Source organism: Coturnix japonica, chromosome 3 (assembly GCF_001577835.2).
Source record: "Coturnix japonica isolate 7356 chromosome 3, Coturnix japonica 2.1, whole genome shotgun sequence".
Taxonomy (NCBI): Eukaryota; Metazoa; Chordata; class Aves; order Galliformes; family Phasianidae; genus Coturnix; species Coturnix japonica.
The window spans coordinates 96,021,224-96,044,611 of record NC_029518.1 but is presented as its reverse complement, the minus strand read 5'-3'; the positions used below and the strand labels follow the sequence as shown (position 1 = coordinate 96,044,611).

The 23,388-nt window shown below is 58.7% G+C and overlaps 4 protein-coding genes across 9 annotated transcripts; 3 read left to right on the top strand and 1 right to left on the bottom strand.

Annotated features, from left to right (window-relative positions):
• The first annotated feature begins 807 nt into the window (after nt 1–807).
• On the top strand, nt 808–4,759 carry SLC35F6 (solute carrier family 35 member F6). The gene is made up of 6 exons (XM_015859705.1): nt 808–941; nt 3,072–3,144; nt 3,214–3,385; nt 3,491–3,703; nt 3,821–3,931; nt 4,134–4,759. The coding sequence occupies exons 1-6, from the start codon at nt 865–867 to the stop codon at nt 4,601–4,603; spliced, it is 1,116 nt and encodes a 371-aa protein (XP_015715191.1). The 5' UTR covers nt 808–864; the 3' UTR covers nt 4,604–4,759.
• A 371-nt stretch (nt 4,760–5,130) lies between these two features.
• CLU (clusterin) lies at nt 5,131–10,698 on the bottom strand. Its single transcript, XM_015859704.1, has 9 exons — nt 10,328–10,698; nt 9,459–9,568; nt 8,482–8,630; nt 8,233–8,403; nt 7,742–8,159; nt 6,656–6,769; nt 5,889–6,115; nt 5,501–5,685; nt 5,131–5,321 (listed from the first exon to the last, which is right to left on the bottom strand). Exons 1-9 carry the CDS (start codon nt 10,681–10,683, stop codon nt 5,315–5,317), a joined length of 1,737 nt encoding a protein of 578 aa, XP_015715190.1. The 5' UTR covers nt 10,684–10,698; the 3' UTR covers nt 5,131–5,314.
• On the top strand, nt 8,989–15,550 carry LOC107312362. 3 transcript variants are annotated; one of them, XM_015859694.1, is made up of 2 exons: nt 8,989–9,021; nt 12,008–15,550. In XM_015859694.1, exons 1-2 carry the CDS (start codon nt 8,991–8,993, stop codon nt 14,839–14,841), a joined length of 2,865 nt encoding a protein of 954 aa, XP_015715180.1. In that variant the 5' UTR covers nt 8,989–8,990; the 3' UTR covers nt 14,842–15,550. The 3 variants fall into 3 exon arrangements, with proteins under 3 accessions (XP_015715180.1, XP_015715181.1, XP_015715182.1); XM_015859695.1 differs by lacking the exon at nt 8,989–9,021 and adding an exon at nt 10,546–10,654; XM_015859696.2 differs by lacking the exon at nt 8,989–9,021 and adding an exon at nt 10,720–10,740.
• A 1,288-nt stretch (nt 15,551–16,838) lies between these two features.
• SCARA3 (scavenger receptor class A member 3) lies at nt 16,839–22,847 on the top strand. Of its 4 annotated transcripts, none has more exons than XM_015859701.2 (6): nt 16,839–17,198; nt 18,179–18,235; nt 18,429–18,548; nt 18,745–18,843; nt 19,065–20,108; nt 20,650–22,847. In XM_015859701.2, exons 1-6 carry the CDS (start codon nt 17,192–17,194, stop codon nt 21,087–21,089), a joined length of 1,767 nt encoding a protein of 588 aa, XP_015715187.1. In that variant the 5' UTR covers nt 16,839–17,191; the 3' UTR covers nt 21,090–22,847. The 4 variants fall into 4 exon arrangements, with proteins under 4 accessions (XP_015715187.1, XP_015715186.1, XP_015715189.1 ...); XM_015859700.2 differs by having other exon boundaries at nt 18,176–18,235; XM_015859703.2 differs by lacking the exon at nt 16,839–17,198 and adding an exon at nt 17,497–17,623.
• Nucleotides 22,848–23,388: the final 541 nt, after the last annotated feature.

Here is a 23,388-nt window from a genome sequence, read left to right as displayed (position 1 = left end):
GAGAGGTGGATGGAGGCACATGGCAGTGTCTGTGCCACCTCCATTCCTATCCCAACAGCACTGGAGGGCAAAGTGCGTGTTTGAAGCTGTGGCAAACAAAGCACAGCAAACAGGAACGGATGGAAAACCTCCATGTGGCAGTGCCATCCTCTGCCCATCCCCATCCTCCTGTCCGTCCGGCAGGAAATCAGATTAGGGATTGAAATGAGCAGAGCGTGCTCTTAATAAGGGGACCGACATCACATCCTTGTTAATTACACCAGGGCCTCGCTTGGTGATGGGCAGCTCAAGTATGAAAGTTAAGAGCACCCCCCCCGCCTTGGGATGCTCCATCCCCATTGGAGATGATGTCCACAGGTCCCAGCAAAGGAAGGGTTAACACCACTCGGCCTTCTTTGGGTTTCTCTTTTCTCTCATCTCCCCCCATCCTATGGGTCACGGCCCCGACGTCGGATGGAAAAACAATTCGTCTCCTGCTGTCGGGGATGATGTTGGGGGGGGTAAAGGGGGGCGAGGAGCCCACTCGGGATACAGAGAGAGACTGATGGGGTGGGAGGGGGGTTGGGGGATGATCACCACTAAGAGGGTGCTTTGGCGCCATCTGGTGGCATCTGGGGGGTGAGATATGGGGACAGAGTGGGGATAAAGGGGATATGGGGTGGGGGGAGATAAGGGGACAGGGGAGCATCACGGGGATGTGGGGACGTGGGGACATGGGGACGAAAGGAAAGGGGATCGCTATGGGGTAAGAGGGCAGGGGGACATGGGGACAGGGGGCAGCACGGAGGTATGGCTATGGCGGATAGGGGCGGGGCTTCGTCCGCCCCATTGCAGGGCGGGAGGTGGCGGTGCCGGCGGTGGGTCATGGCGTGGTCTCGGTACCAGCTGGGCCTGGCTGCCCTCATGTTGATCACCGGCTCCATCAACACGCTGGCGGCCAAGTGAGTCCTCCCTGCTGCCTGGGTATTGAGGGGCTTCCCCAGGCACAGGCCCAATCCCAAGACCAGGCCCAGACCCCAGCCCCATATCCATACCCAGCCCCATACTCAGCCCCAGCCCCATACCCAGACCCAGGCCCATACCCAGCCCTATATCCATACCCAGACCCAGGCCCAGACCCATACCCAGCTCCATACCCAGACCCAGGCGCCATACCCAGCCCCATACTCAGCCCCAGCCCCATACCCAGCCCTATATCCATACCCAGGCCCAGACCCAGGCCCAGACCCATACTCAGCCCCAGCCCCATACCCAGCCCCATATCCATACCCAGGCCCCATACCCAGACCGATACCCAGACCCAGACCCAGACCCAGGCCCCATACCCATAGCCAGGCCCCAGCCCCATACCCAGGCCCATACCCATACCCAGCCCCATATCCATACCCAGGCCCCTTACCCAGACTGATACCCATACCCAGCCCCATACCCAGACCCATACCCATCCCCATATCCATACCCAGTCCCCATACCCATACCCATACCCATACCCATACCCATACCCATACCCATCCCCATACCCATACCCATATCCATACCCATACCCATATCCATACCCAGGCCCCATACCTCTACCCAGCCCCAGGCCCATACCCATACCCATGCCCCATACCCAGGCCCATACCCAGCCCCCATACCCATACTCAGACCCCATACCAAAACTCAGTTACAGACCCCGGGCTCAGACCCCAGGCCCACACCCAGACCCCAAGGCCCACCTAACGCCCAGGCTTCCTGCTTCCACCCCTGGCTGTTAGGGCACTTCCTCCAGCCCTCCCCAACAGCTCGAGCCCCCACTGTGTACCCCCAGCTGGGCAAGGCATTGTATAGGGGCTGCATAGCACTGGGAGGGGAGGGTCTGGCCTGAGCTGAGAGCTCTGCTGATGGGGCAGGGAATGGAGAATGTGTCTTGAGGATTGCTTTGGCCCCATTGCAGATGCTTGCACCCCACAACCCGGCTTCCTTTCACGTGCTCTGTGCCGCAGGGCTGGATTGAGCCCTCCCCCCAGGGAATCCTATGTGTGTGCAGGATGAGTTGGGTGCTGCTGAGAGCTGCCCAAGCAGGATGGACCCGCCTGTCCAGCTCAGCACAGCACTGCAGGGGTGACATTAAGGCTCTGCTTAGCCTTGGTCACAACAAACAACATCCATAGGTGCGGAGACTGAGGCATGGGAGAAGATAGCACTGAGCTGCCATTGCGAAACACACAGTGGGGCTGCAGCGGTCAGAGGGGGATGAGTCATGCTGAAATCTTGCTGGCCTGGCTGCAAAGCCCCTGGTGCAGCCACAGGACGGCAGCTCTCAGCCTTCCTGTTGCCTGTTCCCCTGAGCTCAGCAGCTCTGTGGCATGCAATAGAGCTGGGCACGTGTCATCTGCGCACAGAGGCAGCGCTAAGGTGTCACCAAGAGGCTGGGGTCCAGCCCTGCATAGGGGTGATGCCATGGAGACAGCGCTGTTCTATCCAGCATGGACAATATTTTGGCTTGGAAGACCTAAAAGAGGGGTTTTATACCCTGTACCCCTAAGACACTGTGGCTGAGTGGGAGCTGCTGCCTCCACAGCCTGCAATCCAGCCTCAATTCGGGGCCATTTGTCCCATAACCCCCAAAGTTGGTGACATACGGGTAAAGGGAGGATATCAAGATCAACCCCCACAGTTTGCTGTCCTCACTGGGACAGTGGATTGCAGTAGTGCGTGACACAGCGATGGTGTGTGACACAGCGGTGTCCATTTCCTCACCTGTCACTCAGGGCTGGGAGCAGGGCCAGCGGTGTCATTTCATCCCAGCACCTGGGACACACAAGGCAGTGCTGTACCCTGACCCCAGAGCTGTTGCTCGGATGCTGCTTTCCTCCAGCTCAGGGGCTGCTTGTGGTTTTGTCACCTGAAAGCATCAGTGGGAGCAGCGAGTTAGAGCCAGGAGTGCTCTTGGCCACCCCCCTGTTCTCTAGATTGGCCCCATGGTGATCCAAGTGGAGATCCAACTCTGTTCACAACTCCAGACAGTGCTGGGTGTGCATTAGGTTATGCTTTATCTCCTTCCCTAACCGTGCTGCTTTCCTTCACAGATGGGCTGATAACTTCAGCGCTGCTGGCTGTGGTGGGACGGAGGAGCACAGCTTCCAACACCCCTTCCTGCAGGTGAGACCCCAGCCCGGGGCTGTAGTGAATCCCACTGGGTCCGACCACCCTGACCCACCTCTCCCATAGGCCGTGGGCATGTTCCTTGGTGAGTTCTCCTGCCTGGCTGTGTTTTACTTGCTGCTATGGAGGGACCGGCGGAGGCCGGAGCCCAGCATGGCACCATCACAGCCCTTCAGCCCACTGCTTTTCCTGCCCCCTGCGCTCTGTGACATGACTGGGACCAGCATCATGTATGTGGGTGAGTGCTGGGGACGGGCTCTGCCTCTCTGAGACCTCAGTGGCATTTGGGGTGGGTGCAGACCCCTGAGCCCTGATGACTCAAGGATGCTTTCTCCCCACACAGCCCTGAACATGACCAGCGCCTCCAGCTTTCAGATGCTGAGAGGATCCGTCATCATCTTCACTGGGCTCCTCTCTGTGGCCTTCCTAGGCCGTAAGCTGGAGCTGAGCCAGTGGCTGGGCATCCTGGTCACCATCGTGGGGCTGGTAGTTGTGGGGTTGGCTGACCTACACAGCAGCCACGACCAGAAGCACAAGCTCAGTGAGGTGATAACTGGTATGTGGTGGCCCTGTGGGGTGCCTGCAAGGAAATAACCCTGACCACCTCTCTGTGCATGCATGGCTCCAGGTCAGCCACTCTGCAGGGCTCAACCTTTCCCTCTTTTCCCCACAGGTGATCTGTTAATCATCATGGCACAGGTGATTGTTGCCATCCAGATGGTGCTGGAGGAGAAGTTTGTCTACAAACACGATGTGCACCCACTGCGGGCTGTGGGCACTGAAGGTTTGCTGCTCTATGGGGCCGGGTTGAGGGCTTCTTTGGGAAGAACCTTTGCAGTGTGGGGAGAGCTGCTTTATGTGGGGGGCAAGGAGCGCTGATGTGGGTTGGGGGCTGGATACTATAGTACAGGAATGCTTGGCACAGGGGGAACTTTGGGTTGTGCTTGAAGCCAGCTCCTGTCTCACATCACTCCTTCCTTCCCCAGGTTTCTTTGGTTTCATCATCCTGGCCCTGCTGCTGATCCCCATGTACTACATTCCAGCGGGCAGCTTCAGTGGCAACCCCCGGCAGGTGCTGGAGGACGCCCTCGATGCCTTTTGCCAGATAGGCCGACAACCCCTCATCGCCCTGGCCCTGTTGGGTAACATCAGCAGCATCGCCTTCTTCAATTTCGCCGGCATCAGCGTCACCAAAGAGATCAGTGCCACCACCCGCATGGTGCTGGACAGCCTCCGCACTGTCGTCATCTGGGCCGTCAGCCTGGCGCTGGGTTGGGAGCTTTTCCACGGCCTTCAGATCTTGGGTTTTGCCATCCTACTGCTGGGTGCTGCCCTCTATAATGGGCTGCATCGCCCTGTGCTCACCCGCCTGACCCGGAGAGGAGCTGACGGCAGTGAAGCCGAGCGGGAGGGATTGCTGCATGCAGAGAATGCTGCCATCAACAGTGAACGCTGAGCACTGTGCCCTGTGGGACTTGTGGACATTTTCTGCTGCCTCACTGTATGGGGGTGTGGGGAGGACACTGCTGGGCTGTGCCTGCCTGCCCTTCACTGGCACAGAGGGGGCCAGCCCGGCCCACAATGGGGCCAAATAAAGTGCTCCTGCCCATGGCTCGCTCTGTGGTGTCCTGGCAGAAGGGAGAGCCCACCAAGGTGCTGGGGTTTGCCCTTAGGGTGGTGTGTTCCTTGTGTGCCTCCATCCTTGTGTTCCCTCCATCCCTGCAGGATGAGATCACCTGTATGTGTGCAGCATCTGTGTGTGCCAGTCCCAAGCAGCCACATTTCGCAGCTGCCATGGGGAAGAGAAGGCAGTGAGCCTTGGGGGGCCATGCATTGGTCCCACAGCAGCTCCACTCCTGCTGTGCTGGCTCTGGGGAGGCCAACTCCTCACCCCAGCACAGGAACAGGAAGGTGTCAGTGGTGGCAGCTCTCAGCTTTCTCCCCTTTCGCAACACCCAACGACTCATCCCAGCATTGCACAGCTGCTTTTACCACAAGGTTTATTTGTGCTGGGCCACAGCCCAAGAAGGCACAGGAGGAGAGCGCAGCCGACGGTGGGGGTTCACTCTACCTTTATTGTCTGGTTCAGGCCCTGGGGGGCCCAGCAGGGAGCGGTGGTGACGGCGTTTGACCCACTGATGTGGGGATGGGGCAGCAGGAGGGACAGCTACTCTCTGCCAGAGGAAGGAAGGGAGTGGGGTGAGATACAACAGCCCCCAGCCTAAGCAGGCTGAGCGCTCAGCCCGGGCTCAGCTGGAGGGTTTTAATGCTTCGGATCAGCTTCAGCTTGCTGCATACACCCATAGGGGATGCAGAGGATGGGGAAGCAGGGGATACAAGGACCGGGACTCACATGGTGTTGTTCTGCTTGTAGTGCTGCAGCGCCTGCTCGGCTACGATCTCCATGAAGCGTGGATCATCCCAGGAGATGTCCCCGGGCACGGTGAGCGACAGCGGCTCCGAGTCAAAGAGCTGCACCGTCACCTGCGTGTCGGCAGGGGCTGACGGGTCCTCAAGGTTGGGAGTTTTGGAGAACACCTGTGATGAAGGAAGCACAGAGAGAAGGCTCAGCCCCTATGCACCCCCATGCTGCTCTCCCAGCTCTGGCACCCGGCCCCACGGCCGCTATTGTGCAGAGGGGACCACACAATCACTTCTTTCTCCCCCTGACCCACTTTCCCTCAGCCACGGAGGGGGGGCCCGGAGCCTTTGGCAGAGCCCTGGGGACAATAGGAACGCACCGTGGTGACCTGCAGGAACCCATCGTTGCCCTGTGTGAGGTTGCCCAGGCGTGAGACCCAACCGAACTGGCGGTTGAGCTGGTCCAGGAGGCTGCTGGTGTTGAGCATCTCGGCCTGGAAGGCGCTGAGGAGGTCATCGTAGCGGCGGGTGAAGCGCTCGGCCAGGCGCAGGGCGTCCTCAAACTGCTCCCTCAGCTGGCTCTGCACTGGGTCTGTCTGGGAGCAGTCTGCAGGGCATGCATGGGGGTCAAACAGTACTGCAGCATCCTCATCCCCTGCGTCCCCTGCACCCCTATCTATCCCATGCGTCCCCCTCCCCTGCATTCTCTACATCCCCTGCACCTCCATCCTCTAAATCCCCATCCACTGCATCCCCTGCACCTCTCTCCTTCATCCCCCTTCCCATCTCCTGCAGCCCCATCCCCTGTATCCCTACCCCTTGTATCTGTTGCATATCATCTACATCCCCATCCCCTGCATCCTCTCTGTCCCCATCCCCTCCATTGCCCATTCCCCCGCTCTGCATCCCCATCCTTTACATCCTCTACATCCTACCCCCTGCATCCCCACTCCCTGCACCCCTATCCCCAACTCCTGCATCCCCTTCATCCCAACCCTTGCGTTCTCACTCTCATCCCTTGCATCCCACCCCCTGCAACCCCATTCCCATGCCCCACACCCCTTCACAGCCCTCTCCCCACCTCACCCCACACCTCCACAGCCACGCACAGCTCCCATCTTGCCCCCCCTCCCCGCCCCCTACCCACCTACAGCCAAGATCTCCCTGCACTTCTCGCACTCATCCCTCATCCTCAGGCAGCCAGCTGAGTTGCGCCGGATCTCACGGCACACCATGCGATCAGTGCTGAAGTTACGGGACTCTGAAGAGAGCAACACATTAGGGAGCTCCCCACACCAAAACGTGGCCCAAAATGTGGCCACAGAAAGGACAGCATTGCCCAGATTGATGGATGGATGGGGAACCATGGTGGGTTGGATGGGGACCATGGTGGGTTGGATGGGGGACCATGGATAGGAGACCGATGGGTGGATGAATGGGGGAATATAACTGGGGGCAGTAGGTGGATGGGAACAATGGATAAAGAACCAATGGATGGATGGGAGACCATGGATGGATGGGAACAATGGATAGGGGACCAATGGTGGGGAACCATGGATGGATGGGGGACCCATGAATTGGGGAACCATGGGTGGATGGGGGACCAAAGGATGGATGGGGGACCCATGGATTGGGGAACCATGGGTGGATGGGGGACCAAAGGATGGATGGGGGACCCATGGATTGGGCAACCATGGGAGGATGGGCATAATGGATAGATGGGGGACATAGATGTGGGACATCCCCTATTCAGGCCATGGTCCAACGAGCCCAGATTGCACGGCAGGGCTTTTGTGATTCATTCAAGGACTTTTTCCAGGGAAGTTTGACTTCACCTAAAAACATTTCCTGGCCCCAAACGAGATGTTTTCCGGACAAGAGCACTCTGTGCCAACCTCTGTTTTGCAATCAGCCCTGTTCCCAGCTGCCCTGCGTGGAGCCATGGCTCTGGCCCAGCAGACAGTGACGGAGGTGACAACACAGGGATGGTGGCAACATGGGGACAGCCCCCGATAAGCGCATCCAAACCCAACACCAACTCATCCCTTTGGCATCTAACCCCCGTGAAGTGCAACTATAGGCAAAAACCACCTCAAAACCCATCCCAGTTCTGCTAATGTCAGAACCTAAGACTCCCAGGTTTCCACGTGGATTCTCCGCTGTCTCATATTAGGGTTGAGCTCATCCTCCACGCTGACAAGGAGGTGGAACCATGGTGGTGCTGCGCTCCTACCTGTCGCAAAGCCCCCCAGCGGGTGCTCCCAGGCGCCGTGCCCCCCATCCAGCATGTGCTGCGTCATCTCAAAGAGCGGCTGGAAGAGGCGATGGAAGCCATGCATTGGGTGCTGAAAGAAAGGGTGCAGCTCTCGGGACAGCCTCCTGCGTGGCACCAGGTGGACACGTTGCACAGGTGGGACGAAAGCTTCACGGAAACCACCAAAGGGAGGCGTTCGGAAGAAGGGGAAGGTGGGCCCATAGAGCTGTGTGCTGTCCTGGAAGATGTCCTCCACTCCATCCTCCATCAGCCCAAAGCGCTCCTCCAGGTCCTCAAAGCGCCGCTCCTGCCGCTGCTCCCGATCCAGCAGATCATCGATGCGCTCGCCGTTCACCCAGATGGAGAAGGGCGAGGAGCGGTTGAGGAACTCCTCCAGCTGCAGTGGGATTGGGGTCAGCTCAGAGCCCAAAAGTCCCACTGCCCGCTATGATACCCCCAACACAGCTCACCTGGCGGCCCACCAGCCCCGAGCCGCTGTGGCACATCTTGGAGTAGACGCGCATGCAGGTGTGTTTGAGGCAGGGCTTGCACTCCTCCCACAGCGACAGCATCGTCTCATTGCAAACCTCCTGCTTCTCTGCCAGCTGCTTCTCCTTCTCCAAGGCCAGCTTCACTGCTTCCTGCATGGCACAGCACACAACCCCTCACAGATCAGCTCCCTGCAGCCCTGCTCCACCAGCCCTCCCCACCTCACCCACCTCCTTCTTCTTCTTGGTCTCTTCCAGTGTGTGCAGCATGGCCTGGTGCTCCTTGCTGGTCTTGTCCATCAGTGTCTTCATTTGCTTCACCCCATTGATGGCGTTCTCCACTTCAGCGTCAATGTATTTGCTGCCGGCTGCTGAGAGCTCTGTGGGGAGGGTGGATGGGGGGATGGATGGAAGGGAGGGAGGGAGGGAGGAAGGAAGGATGGGAGGGAGGGAGGAAGGAAGGATGGGAGGGAGGGAGGAAGGAAGGATGGGAGGGAGGGAGGGAGGAGGGATGGAAGGGAGGAAGGAATGGAGAGAGGAAGGGAGGAAGGAGGGATGGATAGGAGGATGGAAGGGAGGGAGGAGAGATGGATGGATGGGAGGGAGGGAGGAAGAAAGGATGGGAGGGAAGGGAGGGAGGAAGGAAGGGAGGGAGGGAAGAAGAAGGGATGGAAGGGAGAGAGGGAGGATGAAAGGGAGGGAGGGAGGGAGGAGGGATGGGAGGGAGGGAGGAGGGAGGGATGGAAAGGAGTGAGGAAGAGAGAGAGGAAGGTAGGAAGAATGGATGGATAGGAAGGAAGGGAGGGAGGGGAGAAGGGAGGGAGGAAGGAGGGATGGAAGGGAGGGAGGATGAAAAGAAGGGAGGGTGGATGGGAAGGATGGAGAAAAGCAGGATGGGAGAGAGGGAGGAAGAAAGGATAGGAGGATGGAAGGGAGGGAAGGAGGAAGAATGGGAGGGAGGGATGAGTATCTCACTGCTCCCAAGACAAACTGAATTTCCCCCAGTGCATGCAAACATTTGCTCACAATAGTCAAGTTCACAGAGAAAAGTGACTTAGAAACCAAACCTTAACCCAGCTGGGGCTGCATCCCACTGCCCTCTGCAGACAGTATTTGGGCAGCATCACCCATGGGTTCCCCCCACCCCTGCCCAGTAGCCACCTTCAAGCATCCAGTCCCACGTACCCAAAGCCCCCCCCCCCACTTACGTTTCAGCTCATTGGGGGGCACAAGGCCTTGCCCCTCCTGGCAGACGAGCCCCAGGCCGAGCAGGGCGAGCAGCGGCAGCTCCATGGTCCAGTCCCAGAGCAGCTCGGACCTGCGTGGGTGAAGGCAATGAGAGGGATTGGGATCCGGGCACGGGGCCGTGAGTCAGCAGCGGGCACCGGGCCACCGCCGTGGGCACAGCATCGGGTAGGGCTGTGCCAAACTCCAATGCAGCCAAAGCACCGAGCAGGACTTTCTTCTCCTCTTTTTCTTCTCCCTGTGTTCACACGGGGGGGGGGGAGGGAGAGGAGGGAAGGATATCGGGAAGGGCTGGGGGGAGGCAAAGCCGCTATGGGGCAGCCCCCCAACAAAATAAAGAGCGTTGTGCAATAGCTCAGCTGCAGTGTGTGGCTACTAAATGCCCCAGTAAGAAAGAGTTGTGCAATCAGCTGCACAGTGGGGCTCCAGCACCGTCCCTGGGGCTCAGGCCTTCCCTTGGGGGGAGGGGGGTCCTGGCCCCGTGCCCCCACTGCAGCAGCATTGCTGCTGCATGGCCCCATTGCTGCCCCACAAAGATACTGCTACCTCCCCCCAAAAAACCCTTATTAACACCCCCCCCCCCCCCAAAAAAATGCTGATCATCCCCCAAAATAACTGCCCTCCTCCCCCCAGAGAAAACAACCGATGTCCTCCCCCAAAGAAAGAAGTGATGCCCTCCCATCCTGCACACAGCATTGTGGGAAACTCCTGCTTGGTGCATCACAGCCCTTGGCACAGACAGAGGGCAACTATAGGGGGACATAGCTCTGCCTCCATAGTGGGTCCCTATGGAAGGGAAGGGAAGGGAAGGGAAGGGAAGGGAAGATCCTACCTGCGCTCAGTGCCGGCTACCCCGGGAGCTCCACTGCCCGCCCCCACCCGCCCCCTTTTATCCGGCCGGCCGCTGCGGGTCCGCCCAGCTCCCAGCCCGGAGCTTTCTGGAACCGGCCCCCCTGTGTCGTTCCCCCCCCTCCCCCCGATATCCGCCGTCTCCCCGACGCAGCGGGGATGGGCGCGGCTTCGCTTCCCCTCCAACCCTCCCCCTTTATTGGGGAAACTGAGGCACGTAGTCCCTGTTTCCACTCCATGCCTCCAGCATAGGGGACGTGCCACCAAACCCCCACCTCTCGAAACGAGAAGCAAAGGAAAGAATCCCATTGTAAAGAATCTCAAAAGTGCCCAGCGCATCCCCCGCAGCGATAAGCGAGCGGGGACCAACGGGATAAAGCAGCCCCGGGGTGGGAGGTGGGGTAGGGGGGGGGGAACAACGGGGTCGGAGCGGAGACGGGCAGTGGGAGGAGCGGCCACGGCGGATGGCGGGGGGAGGGTGGAGAGAGGCTCCGCGAAAGCGAAACGAAGGTACGGAGAGAGCGAGGCTGCGGCTGAACGGTGCGGGCACCTGGGGGGGGCTTGGGGGGTGTATAGGGGTGTATAGGGGCTGTGTGTGGGTCGCTGTACGTGGGGGATGGGGTGGGATGGTCGGAGGGATGCGGGGGGGGGTTCTTGGGGTGTATGGGGTGGTTGTGCATAGGGGTGCGTGGAGTACGGGACTCTGTGCATAGAGGTGCGTGGGGATGCACGTGTATATGGGGTGTTTGTGTTTGTAGGGGTGTATGGGATGTTGTACACGTGGGGGTGCATTGGGGTATGGGGCTGTGAGTGGGACACTGCATATGGGTGTGGGGTTGTGTGTGGGACGCTGTGCATAGGGGTGCGTGGGGGTGTGGGGTGGAGTGGGGCGCTGTGCATGGGGGGTGTATATGGGACACTGCATAGGGGTGTTTAGGGGTGTGGGGCTGTGGGTGGGATGCTGTACATAGGGGGGTGTGGGGCTGTGTATGGGGCATTGCACAGCGGTGTTTGGGGGCGCAAGGTTGTGAGTGGGACACTGTGCATAGGGGTGCATGGGGGTTCATGAGGTGTATGGGGTGTGTAGGGTCATGAATGAGACAGTTATGCATGGGGTGAATGGGACACCCATGTATAGGGCTGCAAGAGGTGCATGGGGATGAGTAGGGAACTTGTGCATTCGCGTGCATAGGGATGCATGGAGGTGCAGGTTCATGTATGGGACACTTGTACTGAGGTGCATGGGTTTGCATATGGCTGCAGGGCTGCTCATCCATGGGGGTGTGCATGGGGCTGAACGTGTCACTCATGCATAGGGTGCATTGGAGTGCAGGGCTGCATATGGGATACTTGTCCATAGGGTTATATAGGGGTACACAGGAGTTCATAGGGATGCAGGGCCATAAATGGGACACTCATGCATAGGGGTGCATGGGGAGTGCAGGGCTGCATATGGGATACTTGTCCATAGGGTCATATAGAAGTGCACAGAAGTTCGTAGGGGTGCAGGGCCATGCATGGGATGCTGTGTGTGTGTGGGGGGGTGCTGCAGCTGCACTTTGTGTTCCTATTTCTGTGTGCTGTGCTCAGTGCTCAAGGTTAACGCGGGGGAGGGTTTTGCTATCAGTTCTGCTCTCATAGCAGCTCTGCTCTTCTCCCACAGACCTCAGTACCAGCTGCAGTAGGAGTGGACGTCGGGTGAGCTTACTGCTCTGTGGGCAGAAGCACCACCTTCTTCACCTTCCCTTTTCCTCATCCTCTTCCTTTGAGGTGCAGACCCGGAGGCATTTCTTCTCTTTCTATCAGTTTCTGAGCCCCCAGCGCATATCTGTGGGCTCAATGGAGTTCCGGAACAGGAGCATCAGGCCACGGATGGAAAGGTACCATGGGATGACGGAGTTCCAGGGTGAGCACAATAATCCATGGGTGGAGGAGTTCAAAGAGGTGTGGGCAAAGTACGACATGGACTGTGGGAAGGTGAAGGAGGAGGTGGAGGTGGGTGAGGATCCAGTGCCGTACCAAGAAGATGAAATCCCACCAGACTTGGAAAGAAGGATGGCCCCGCTGTTGGATCAGATGCTGAAGGAGGGCATCGTGGAGCCAGGCAGGTCGCCCTCCAACAGCCCTCTGCGCCTCTTCATCAAGGACAACGGGGCGACGTTGCGGCTGACGCTCGACTTCAAGGGTATCAACAGCGTCAACCACCGGCAGCCAACAGAGTCCCTGGACCTGAAGGAGGTGGCGAAGGTGCTCAGCCCTCGCAGCCGCTATTTCTCCTACCTCGATCTGTCCTGCTGCTCCTTCGCCATCCCACTGACGGCTGCTTCCAAGCTCAGGTTCGCCTTTACCTTCCGAGGGAGGCAGTATCTGTTCAACCGCCTGCCACCAGACTTCTATCTCACCAGCAGCATCTTGCACCGCCGCGTGACCCGCATGCTGGCCCAGCTGTCTCCAGAGTACAAAGGCTGGGTGTCTTCTTATGTAGATGATATTGTCATCTCTGGGAGAACCCAAGAGGAGACCGAGTCCCTCACCAAGGAGGTTCTGCAGCTGATCAGATCCACTGGTTTTAAACTCAAGCTGCGGAAGGCACAGCTGGTGAAGCCTGAGGTGGACTACCTGGGGCTGAAGCTGTCGGCACGTGGCTGGGAGGTACAGGAGAGCAAACGGAAGGACATTGCAAACACCCCGACCCCATCGAACCTGAAAAGCCTCCGCTCGCTGCTAGGGAAGATGCGCTTTCATCAGGACCACGTGGAGGACTATGAGGAGCTGGTGTGGCCCCTGGAGCAGCTGAAGAATGAGAAGTGGCAGTGGGGCAAGAAGCAGCAGGAGGCGCTGCAGAGGCTGAAACAGGCCATCCTGACAGAGCCGGTGTTGCGCTTCGTCGATCGGTCGCAGCCGCTCATCATCAAGACGACGGCGAGCAGCAAGACAACGGGGGCTGCTCTGCTGCAGGAGAATGAGAAGGGGCAGATGGTCCCCGTTTGGTTCAAGTCCAAGGTGCTGGAGAAGCACCAGATGTCCTATTCGCCCGAGGAGAAGCACTGCGTGGCGGTGCTCAGAGCAATGCATGCGTTCCAGGACCTCACAGGGTCAGCTCCCATTGTGATCCAAATGCCCGGTTCCCCTTGGAAGTACCTTCTTTGGGGTGACACCAAGACCTTCTGCTGGCCGACCCCCGGCAAGAAGCAATGGAACCTGCTGCTGGTCAATGGGGGGGAAAACATCCCTGCATCTCCACAGCTCTCAGGTGTGCTGGTGCGCCGCGCATGTCCCCTACAAGAGCTGCCATCCAGTGTGCCCCACAGCAATGTTTGGTTCACAGCGGGGACCTGGGCCTGTGAGGCAGCCTTCGGCTTTGCTGCCACCAACCTGGAGGAGCGCTGGCTGCTGGGGTTGATGCAGCGTGGCTCGCTGGAGGACGTGGAGCTGGAGGCCATCAGGGTGCTGCTGCAGGAGCACCGGAGCTCCAAGCCCTTGTATGTCTATGCCAACACCCAGAGCGTGGTGCAAGGGCTGTGGGATGGGGACAGCGAGGATAGAAGGGTGGGTGATGAGCAGTTGTGGCAGAGCATCCTGCAGTGGGTGCGTACCAACCCAGGGGTGCTGCATGTTGGGCACAGCAGGGATGGGGAGCAGCTGGAATGGAACCAGAAGGTAGAGGAGAGAGCACAGAACATCCAAGCGTGGGTGTTGTCTGCTCATGGCCAGCGGGTGTGGGAGCCGTCCAAGCATGAGAGGCAGGAGATCATTGCCCGCAGCCATATGGGGCACGCGGGGGTGAGGAAGATGCTGAAGAGGGTCTGGCAGGTGGCACACTGGGAGGGGGATCAAGAGCAAGTGGAGCAGTGGGTGCAGTGCTGCAGCTGCACCAGCAGCCCCCCGCAGCCCCAGCGCACCGAGGGGCCATGGTCTCATCTGCAGCTGGCCCATGTCAGTGACCTGCCCCGCTCCTCAGAGGACTACTCCTCCCTGCTCGTGCTGCTGGATGAGTTCTCGGGGTGGGTGGATGCCTTCCCGATGCAGAAAGGCAACACAGAGGAGATGGTGACGCTGCTGCAAGCGCAGGTGGTGCAGCGGTTGGGGATGCCGTGCCGTATCAGTGTGGGGCACTGTGAGCCTATCCTGCAGGACGCGGTGCAGATGGGGCTGCAAATGCCTGTGAATGTGCAACACCCATCACCCAACCAGGTCACAGCCATCACCACCAGCCTGCGGCGGCTGGTCCAGAGCGCGGGCAAACATTGGGCTGACAGCTTGTCGCTCATTGTGGCCACCCTTAGGGCCACGTGTGTGCGTAGCGAGGTGCTCGGCCCCTATCAGCTCTGCTTCCATCTCCCGCTGGTCCTCAGGGTCAACGCCCGTGAGGGAGAAGCAGCGCCCGGCCCCACTGAGCCCCTCCTGCTCTGGCTGGCACGGCTGCAGGAGGACAGGGCTGAGTACAAGCAGAGGGTGGAGGAGGCCATGGAGAGTGTAGCCTGGGATGCTGAGTAGGGCTCAGAGGTCACAGGATGGCACTGCTCCTGTTGTAGAATCAGAGAACCATTCAGGTTGGAGAAGACCTCTAAGATCATCAAGTCCAACTCCAACCTATCCACAATGTGCCCAATAACCGTGGCCCATGCCATTGGCATAGAACCATAGAATGGCCTGGGTTGAAAAGGGCCACAATGATCATCCAGTTTCAACCCCCTGCTATGTGCAGGGTTGTCAACTGCTGGACCAGGCTGCCCAGAGCCACATCCAGCCTGGCCTTGAATGCCTGCAGGGATGGGGCATCCACAGCCTCCTTGGGCAACCTGTTCCAGAGCATCACATCCCTGTGTGAAAAACTTCCTCTTAATATCCAACCTAAACCTCCCCTGCCTCAGTTTTAAAGCACCCCTTGTCCTATCTCTATCAACTCATGTAAGCAGCCGTTCCCCCTCCTGTTTATACACTCCCTTCAAGTACAGGAAGGCCACAGTGAGGTTTCCCCAGAGCTTTCTCTTCTCTTCTGATCCTGTCCAATGAAGGAAGGCAGTGCTGGGAGCCCAACATACACAGTCACCAATGGACAGGGCTTGGGAGAGGGAGAAGAGCAGGAAGGGATAAGCTGTGTGTGAAATGGGACCAGAAGCTGTTGTCTGTTCTGTTATCTGGGGCAGGTCACTGAAGTCTGTCTTATCTTGTAATCTTTTATTAAAGTCTTTTCTAAATCACATCTGTGCATTCACGCTCTCCATCCCACAAGTGTGCAGTGTGAGTATCTCCATGCATCCATTGTGTGTGTGTGGATAGGGCAGAAGGGGGTGGACATCACTGGGAGCAAAGCTACGGGGGTCCCAGTGCAGGGACTGGGCATCTTTCCCCTCCAGCCATAGGGTGACAATGGTATGTGTCCCCAAAACCACCTCCTGTGACTGAGCTCAGTGCTGGGCAGGGGACATCACCTCGTGTGGGGCTCACAGCCTTTAGGTTGTGGTAGTAGTTGGGTTTGGTGTGTTCACCTGTTCCTTCCTCCCCTGACCTGGGAGGGAGAAAATAGCAGAGAGACCTAAAAATATTGGAGGGGCTCTAAGAGAAGAGCTGAGACCCTCAAAAAGGGGGATGGGGCCATCCAGGCAGGTGATGATGGCCTCCATGTCCCACTCGTGGCCATGCAGGGAAGATGGTGGCTGTGAGGGGAGGATGGTGGCCCATGCAAAGAGGAAGGTGGCCTTGCAGGGAGGATGGTGGTCCTCCAGCAGGGTCTCGCCAGAGGGCAGCAGCAGCCCTGCAGAAAGCCTACATAGCAAGCAGGGTCTTGGAAGCCCCTCGCACTCCGTCCTAGTGCTGGGATTTCTCCTCCCAGCATCTTCTTTGTTCCCTCCTTTCCAAAGCTGCTGGTGATGTCTCAGTGGCCCCCAGCATTGCGGGGATGAGGCATCCCAAATGTACCCAAGCCATGTGAGACCCTCCTCTGAGCCACGACCACAGCACCAAACCACAGCACCCACAGCCCCAGCCTGAACCACGGGCTCAAAGCAGTGATGTGGGACATAATACTTTTGAATGATCTCAGAATGGCATTTCACTTCATTATGAACTAGGCAAGGGGGTGTAGAGTGAACAAAGGCAAAGCAGATGCTACAGGGACCCCAGAACCCAAAGCGTAGCAACTCATGTCCCCGATCCAAATGTGGGTGCTGTGCCTTGATCTGTGCCTTCAGCCAGACCCCATGCACCAGAATCCCATCCCTAGACTAAGATCCTATAAAGAACAAGACAAATCCCACCCTCGGACCCTAAATCCCAAACCCCATCTCCCTGTGGCCATAACGAGGACCCCATCACCAGTCCAGGACCCTATTCACATACACCACGACCCCATTCCAAGTCCAATCCCCTATTCCCAGACCCCAAAGCCCCCTGAACACATCCCCATCCACCTCCCTAGTGTTCCCCAACCTCCTCCCCACCCCATCCCTCCCCTTGGCCGGCACAGCAGCGTTATGTGGGACATTTGGTAGTCATTAGGGCCAGAGGGAAGGAGGCAGGCGCGGGAGCAGCCTTTCTTCTCCAGCTCACAGCTCACATCCCGGCGCCTCACGCTTGGGTGGACGGCAGCCAAGAGCGGCTGCGCTCCCCGCACCCCATCCCGCAGAGGCCATGGGTGAGCGACTGGCCCTTGGGGTGCCCCCCAGCCAACGGGGTTGCTTCTGAAGGATCCTAAAGGCTTTTAATCAGGACGAGGAAAGGCAGCGGGGTTCCCCGGCCATGCTCAGCAGCACAGCGGGAGGGGATGTGAAGGGACGGCTGTGGGGATCGGGGTGGTGAGGACCCCCCCAGTGCATCCCTGCTCTCATCCAGGCTGTTCGGGGCGATGAGAGGTGAGTGAGGGTCGGAGCCATGGGGAGATGTGGGGTGAGGAGTGGGGCTGGTGGCACAGCAGTGCCCGACTAGGGGGTCCCTGTTATTATCTGCGGAGATAGGAAGAGACAAGGGGAACCCAAAGCCCTCTGGGGTGTTTTCCCAACTCTGAAGTCACCCATGGTGGTAGGGGGGGGTGTGGGGACAGGGCAGACCTCCTCCTTACAGCCCAGCGCTGGGCAGAAAAGCAAACATAGGACATTAGGCAGGAAGGACGCGGAGGGCAGAGGGAGGCCCCCCCAGCACCACCGCCCCGGGTTTCCGTGGGGGAGGCAGGGTTTATAAGCAGGGGATGCTGGCTGTGCAGTACTCCGGCCATGGGACGCGGCCCCTCGAGGCATCCTTGCTGCAGCAACCTCAGTGCTGAGGGCTGGCTGTGGGGCAGGTCAGGGGTACTTGGGCAGGGGGGGAGGCTGCAGAGCTGTGGGGCTGGTTGTGTGCGGTCCTCAGATGGGTGTCGGCAAGACACTGGGGATCTGTGGTGCTTGCCTTGCATGCAGGGTGCTTGGGGTGGGGGATAAGGGGGATCCTGGACTCACTGCCCCCCATGTTATGGCTCAGCTGCCCATTGGGATGTGGCAAAGCCGTTCGGGCTGGAGGATGGTCCTGTATCTACTTTTATGCTTTCCAAATAGAATACAGGGTTGGGGCAGCTCAGAAATGATACTGTTGGTAATGAAGCAGGCTCAGAGCTGCCGTCAGGCTTGGGTGATATCTCCAGAGCCGTGTTGACAGCTGTGGTGACATTGGACTGCAGCACCTTTTGGGGAGCCACCGCTTTCCTTTTGGGGCTTGGATCCGCTCCATGCCCCATGCAAGGGTTTGGTGAATCCTTGGAAGGGATTTTGATCCAGGAGGGTGTCACTGCAGTCAGGCTCTCCCTTTGGCCCTGCTGGGGCTGTGGTGTCACCGACCTGCTCCTCGTATTGCCTTTCAGCAGGGGACCTGGTGGGAGGAGAGGAGGAGGAAATGCCATCCTTCTGCTACCGACCAAACGGTAAGGAGCAAGGCCACCCTGCCAGCCCCATCCATGGGGTAGGCAGGGACAAAGACCTTATTGCATCCCCTTGTCCATCCCTGATCCATCCCCAGTCCATCCCTGATCCACCTCTGATCTATCCCTGATCCATCCCCCTTCCCTCCCCAATCCATCCTGTGGTACAACCCTTATCTATCCCTCTCTTGCTCAGGCAGGGCACGGGGTGGCTGCAGCCAGTGCCAGAAGAACCTGTCCCTGCAGACAGCTGTCAAAGTCCTCTACGTCTTCTCCGTGCTGCTCATTGTGGCTGTGACCGTGCTGGCTGCCCTGGGTAAGCACAAGGCAGAGCTCCTTCCCTCCTCCCTTTCATGGGGAATAGTTGGGCTCCATGGAGAGGGACTGAAGCAGCCCCAAATCCCAAGTTCCCAAAGTGGCAAACTGAAGGGACCCCATCTATGGGGATGTTTGGGTGGGGTATGAATGGTGATGGCTGTGCTGTCCCCTCACTGCCCACCACCCCTCCACAGTGTTCAAGAAAGTCAACTCCATCTCTGGAGATATCAGCTCGGCCCAGATGTACTATGAAGAGAAGATCTTGTCCATCCAGGGGGATCTCCGAGAGTTGGGTGAGTCTGCGCGGCTTCTCCCCAGCCATGGGGCTGCATGGTCTGTAGGGATGGTGTGTGGGCTATGGTGTGGGTCCCATGGTTGGTGGTGCAGGGAGAAAGCAGAGGGTGGGTATTGGGGTGGTACCCATGGTTGGCGATATGGGGATGGGGTGTGGGGTGAGCTATGGGGTTCCACGGTTGGCACTGAGGTGCAGGACCTCTCTCTGTCCTCCCTTCAGATGAGAAGAGCTCAGGCAACTGCTCCCTCTGCCTGGAGACAGGGCAGCTGGGCCAAGAGCTTGGCAAGCTGCAAGGCGAGCTGGAGGAGATCCAGAAGATGCTCTTGGTTCAGGAGGTCCTCCTCGACCGCACCTCCCGCACCCACAACACGCTCTCATCCAGCAGCACTGAGATCAGCAGCGAGGTGGCCGACTGCTCCTCCTCCACCCGACAGCTGAATGAGAGCATGGGGCAACTGGTGGCCCAGTTAGGGGGCTGGAGGGCCATCACCTCCCAGCTTGATGGTTCGCTCAAGGGCCTGGAACAGGAGCGCTTCGATGTGAGGGCGGCCATGCAGCAGCTCAACTTCACCTTGGGGCAAACCTCCGATTGGATCCAGCTCATCCAGAGGAAGACGGACGAGGAGACGTTAACGCTGCAGAAGATGGTCACCGAGTGGAAGAACTACACGCGGCTCTTTGCGGGGCTGCAGGCTGCCTCTGCCGATACGGGTGAGCTGGTCAGGAGCATCCAGGCTGGCGTGGGCACAGCAGCCAGGCAAGTGGGCCAGAATGCTGAGGGCATGCACGACCTGGTGCTGCAGGTGATGGGGCTGCAGCTGCAGCTGGACAACATCTCCTCCTTCTTGGATGACCATGAGGAGAACATGAACGACCTGCGCTATCACGCCAAGTATGCCCAGAACCGCACGGCTGAGCGCTTTGAGACGCTGGAAGGTCGCATGGCTTCGCATGAGATTGAGATTGGCACCATCTTCACCAACATCAACGCCACCGACAGCCACGTGCACAGCATGCTGCGCTACCTGGACGACGTGCGGCTCTCCTGCACCTTGGGTTTCCATGCCCATGCTGAGGAGCTCTACTACCTGAACAAGTCCCTCAGCCTGGTCCAAGGCACTACGGACCTCCTGCGGGAGCGCTTCGGCCTGCTCAGTGCACGGCTTGACTTTGACATCCGCAACCTGTCCATGGTGATGGAAGAGATGAAGGTGGTGGATGTCCGGCATGGGGAGATGCTGAAGAACATCACCATCTTAAGAGGTGAGGAGCATCTTAGCTTGGGTTGGGTCTGTTGGGTTTTGGGGGCTGTGCCTGATGGGGGAAGGCAGGTTTGGAGGCTGGGTTTTGGAATCATAAGAGTCATGAAAGTTGGACAACGCTTCCAGGATCATCAAGTCCAACTGTCAACCCACCTCCACTGTGCCCACCCATAGAATCATGTAATCATTCCAGCTAGAGAAGACCCCTAAAGAACCCCAAGTCCATCTCCAACCCATCCCCATCATGCCTGTTAACCGAACCATGTCCCCAAGTTTCTATGTTTCTGCACTCTTCAGCTTTCCCTTTAAAGCAGGTAACCCCACAGCTAGTCCTGGGTATGGACACCTCAGGACAAGGACACCTGAAACTTTCCATGGGGACTTTGGTAGCCTGGGGACATTCATCAACCCGCATCCCCAAATATGGTGGCAGGGACCCACTGCTCCCAATCCTGCTCAGGGCATCCTGCAGTGCCAAGAGCACCAAATTCAGCCCTCCACACCTGATGCATCACACTCACCCCTCCCTTTTCCTCCTGCAGGTGTGCCAGGCCTCCCGGGTCCCCGCGGCCTCAAGGGTGATGTTGGCATCAAGGGTCCCGCAGGAAGCAAAGGAGAGAAGGGTGACATGGGCAGCCTGGGCTCACCAGGTCCACCTGGCTCCCCCGGACCCCCTGGTCTCCCTGGTCCCCAAGGGGAAAGGGGACCCCTGGGCACAAAGGGTTTTCCTGGCCTCAAGGGCTCTAAAGGCAGCTTTGGGCAGTCTGGCTCCAAGGGACAGATGGGACCCAAGGGAGATATGGGTCCCCCAGGGCCAGAGGGGAGGCCAGGACCAACAGGACCCCCTGGTCCTCAAGGAAAACTGGGGCTTCCTGGGAACCCCGGGGCTGTGGGACAGATTGGCCCCACAGGTCCCAAAGGAGACCCCGGCTTAAGGGGACCCCCAGGCCCCCCAGGCCCCCCTGGTCCTCCTGGCCCATGATGCAGCCTTGGGGCCATGGGATGGAGGAACCCCTCCCAGCTCTGAGAATATCCCCTGCTGCTGCTGCCAGACCCTGGGGACAGGGCAGGAAGGACCCTAAGGGGGTCCAGATCCCCCAGCATGATGCTTTTTGGGGTGCACGGGGCTGGTCCCTGGTTCTTGAGTGGGCTGCAGACTCCTGGGACGTTGGGTCCCCGCAGGACGAGGACCCGTACGGGCTGGGGCACAGCTGGCTTGTGCTCTATTTCCAGCCACCTTGACCCCTCCTCCCCTGGCTGCACCAGAAATGTAATCCCAGCACAATAAATCTGTATGGGGACAAGTGGTTCCTGCCTTGGAAAAATTGGGATGAAGGGGGGTGTAGGGGGGGCAGGGGAGGAGCCCAGATCTAACCTGTGAGCATTGACATGGTACAGATGGTGAGGTGAGATGGGCCCCTGGAAGCTGTCCCCATGTCCCAGGCTGGTGAGCAGGGCGTGGGTTGTTTTTCCCTGGTGGAGGGCAGGGAGGGGGCAGCTGGAGGCCCCAGGTACCCGAGCTGGTGCCTTGATGCCAAGAGCAACACAGAGCTGAGGAAAACATCCAGCCTCACTCCCAGCCCCACCTTGGGCTCTCCCCAGCCTCACTGTGGGGCTGCAGTACCCCCTCCAGCCTGCACACACCTGCACACACAAGCTCTGCTTCACTGCCTGCTCCTGGGTGAAACAGGTCTTTGCCAACAGCAGCTCTGACTTTGTTTTCCAGGGGCTTGTTCAGGCCACAGCTCTCCCTGTCCTTGTTCCCACTCCAGTTCCTATTCTATCCTCATCCCTGTTCCATTTCATCCCATCTCTGTCCCTGTTCCCATCCCAACCTTCATCCCATTCCCATCCTCATCCCTCACCCCTCCCCCCTCCTCATCCCATCTCATCCTAGTTCTACCTTCACTGCATTCCCAGCTCCATCATCATTCCCACCTCATCCCATTTCCTATCCTGTTTCATCCTCAGTCCTGATCTCATCCCCATCTCCATCCTGTGACCATTACCATTACTGTTCCCATTCCATCTCCACCCCTGCCATCCTCTATAGCCCACATCTCAGGGAGCCCCATACCATCCCCACCAGCCCTGCCTGGGGCGCAGGTCCCAGCCCATGGGGCCGTTTATTGCTGTTGGCAGGGCGGCTTCCTGTTTTCATCTCAGAATTAACAGCTGCAGAGCTACAGAGCTATGACGCTGCTGCTTAATGCAGGCAACCCAGAATCTCTTCTTCCCACCTGAGCATCCCAGGCATGGATAACAAAGAGCCACAGCCCCTACCACCTCCGTGCCTCAGTTTCCCCATCTGGATATCATCCTGACACAGATGACGGTGACACACAGCCCATGGCTGGTGATGCCCACGGGGACGCTGCCCAACCCTAAGCTCCCAAGGACACCGGAGCCGTCAGCAGGCACTGGTGCCAAGCACAACAGTCAGCAGCTGCAGCACCGCTGGTGAGCCCTGGCCAACACCCCCATCCTGTGAATGACCCCATTGATGGCAGCAGCAGGGCAGCTGCTCAGGGAAGGGTGGGGGACAAACACCCACGTTCCCCCCACCCTCTGGGCTCCTTGCATTCTGCCCAGCTCGGTTATTCACTGGAACTTGTAGCAAGGGTGTGGGTTTTTTTTTGTTGGTTTTTTTTTCTCCTTGTATTAAATCCATTTGGATTAAGTGTAATTCTCTGGTTAACATTTCAGTTACAGTAACAATAAACTCCTCTCTGTGTGGGTCCAAGGGCTCTTCCCTTCTGCTCTTCCCATCAAACCCAGCCCTGTGGACATGTCCTGGAGAGACACACTGCTGGAGGATGCTCCTGCCCTACCCAGGCTGAAAGGCACCCAAAGGCACATCCCAAAACCATGCCCTGGGACCCCACCAACCTTCTCACAGTCCTGTAACACACAGCTCAGGCACTCTTCCAAAGTTTGGAGCTGTTTGGGAGGAGACATCCGCCTCCTACAGCCGCCACGGGACGGGATGCGGGATGGAGCGGGGGCTGCAACTCAGCCCAGGAGGAGCTGAGCTCTGTCTGCCAGCAGCTTTTCTTCTCACCCTGGTGTGGAACGAAAGGAAAGATAAACAGAGCTGGGAGGGACAGAAAACATCCCTTAAGCAGAGCCTGGGAAAGTCAGGCAGCAGCTCCGAAGGGGGCAAAACAACCAGCAGGGCTCAGCTCTGGGGGAAAAGCTGCACACAGGGCCCCCACTAGGGACCCCCAAGCAAATTCACCCCCTCACACACACAGTTCCACTCTCCCATTTCCCTCATCCAC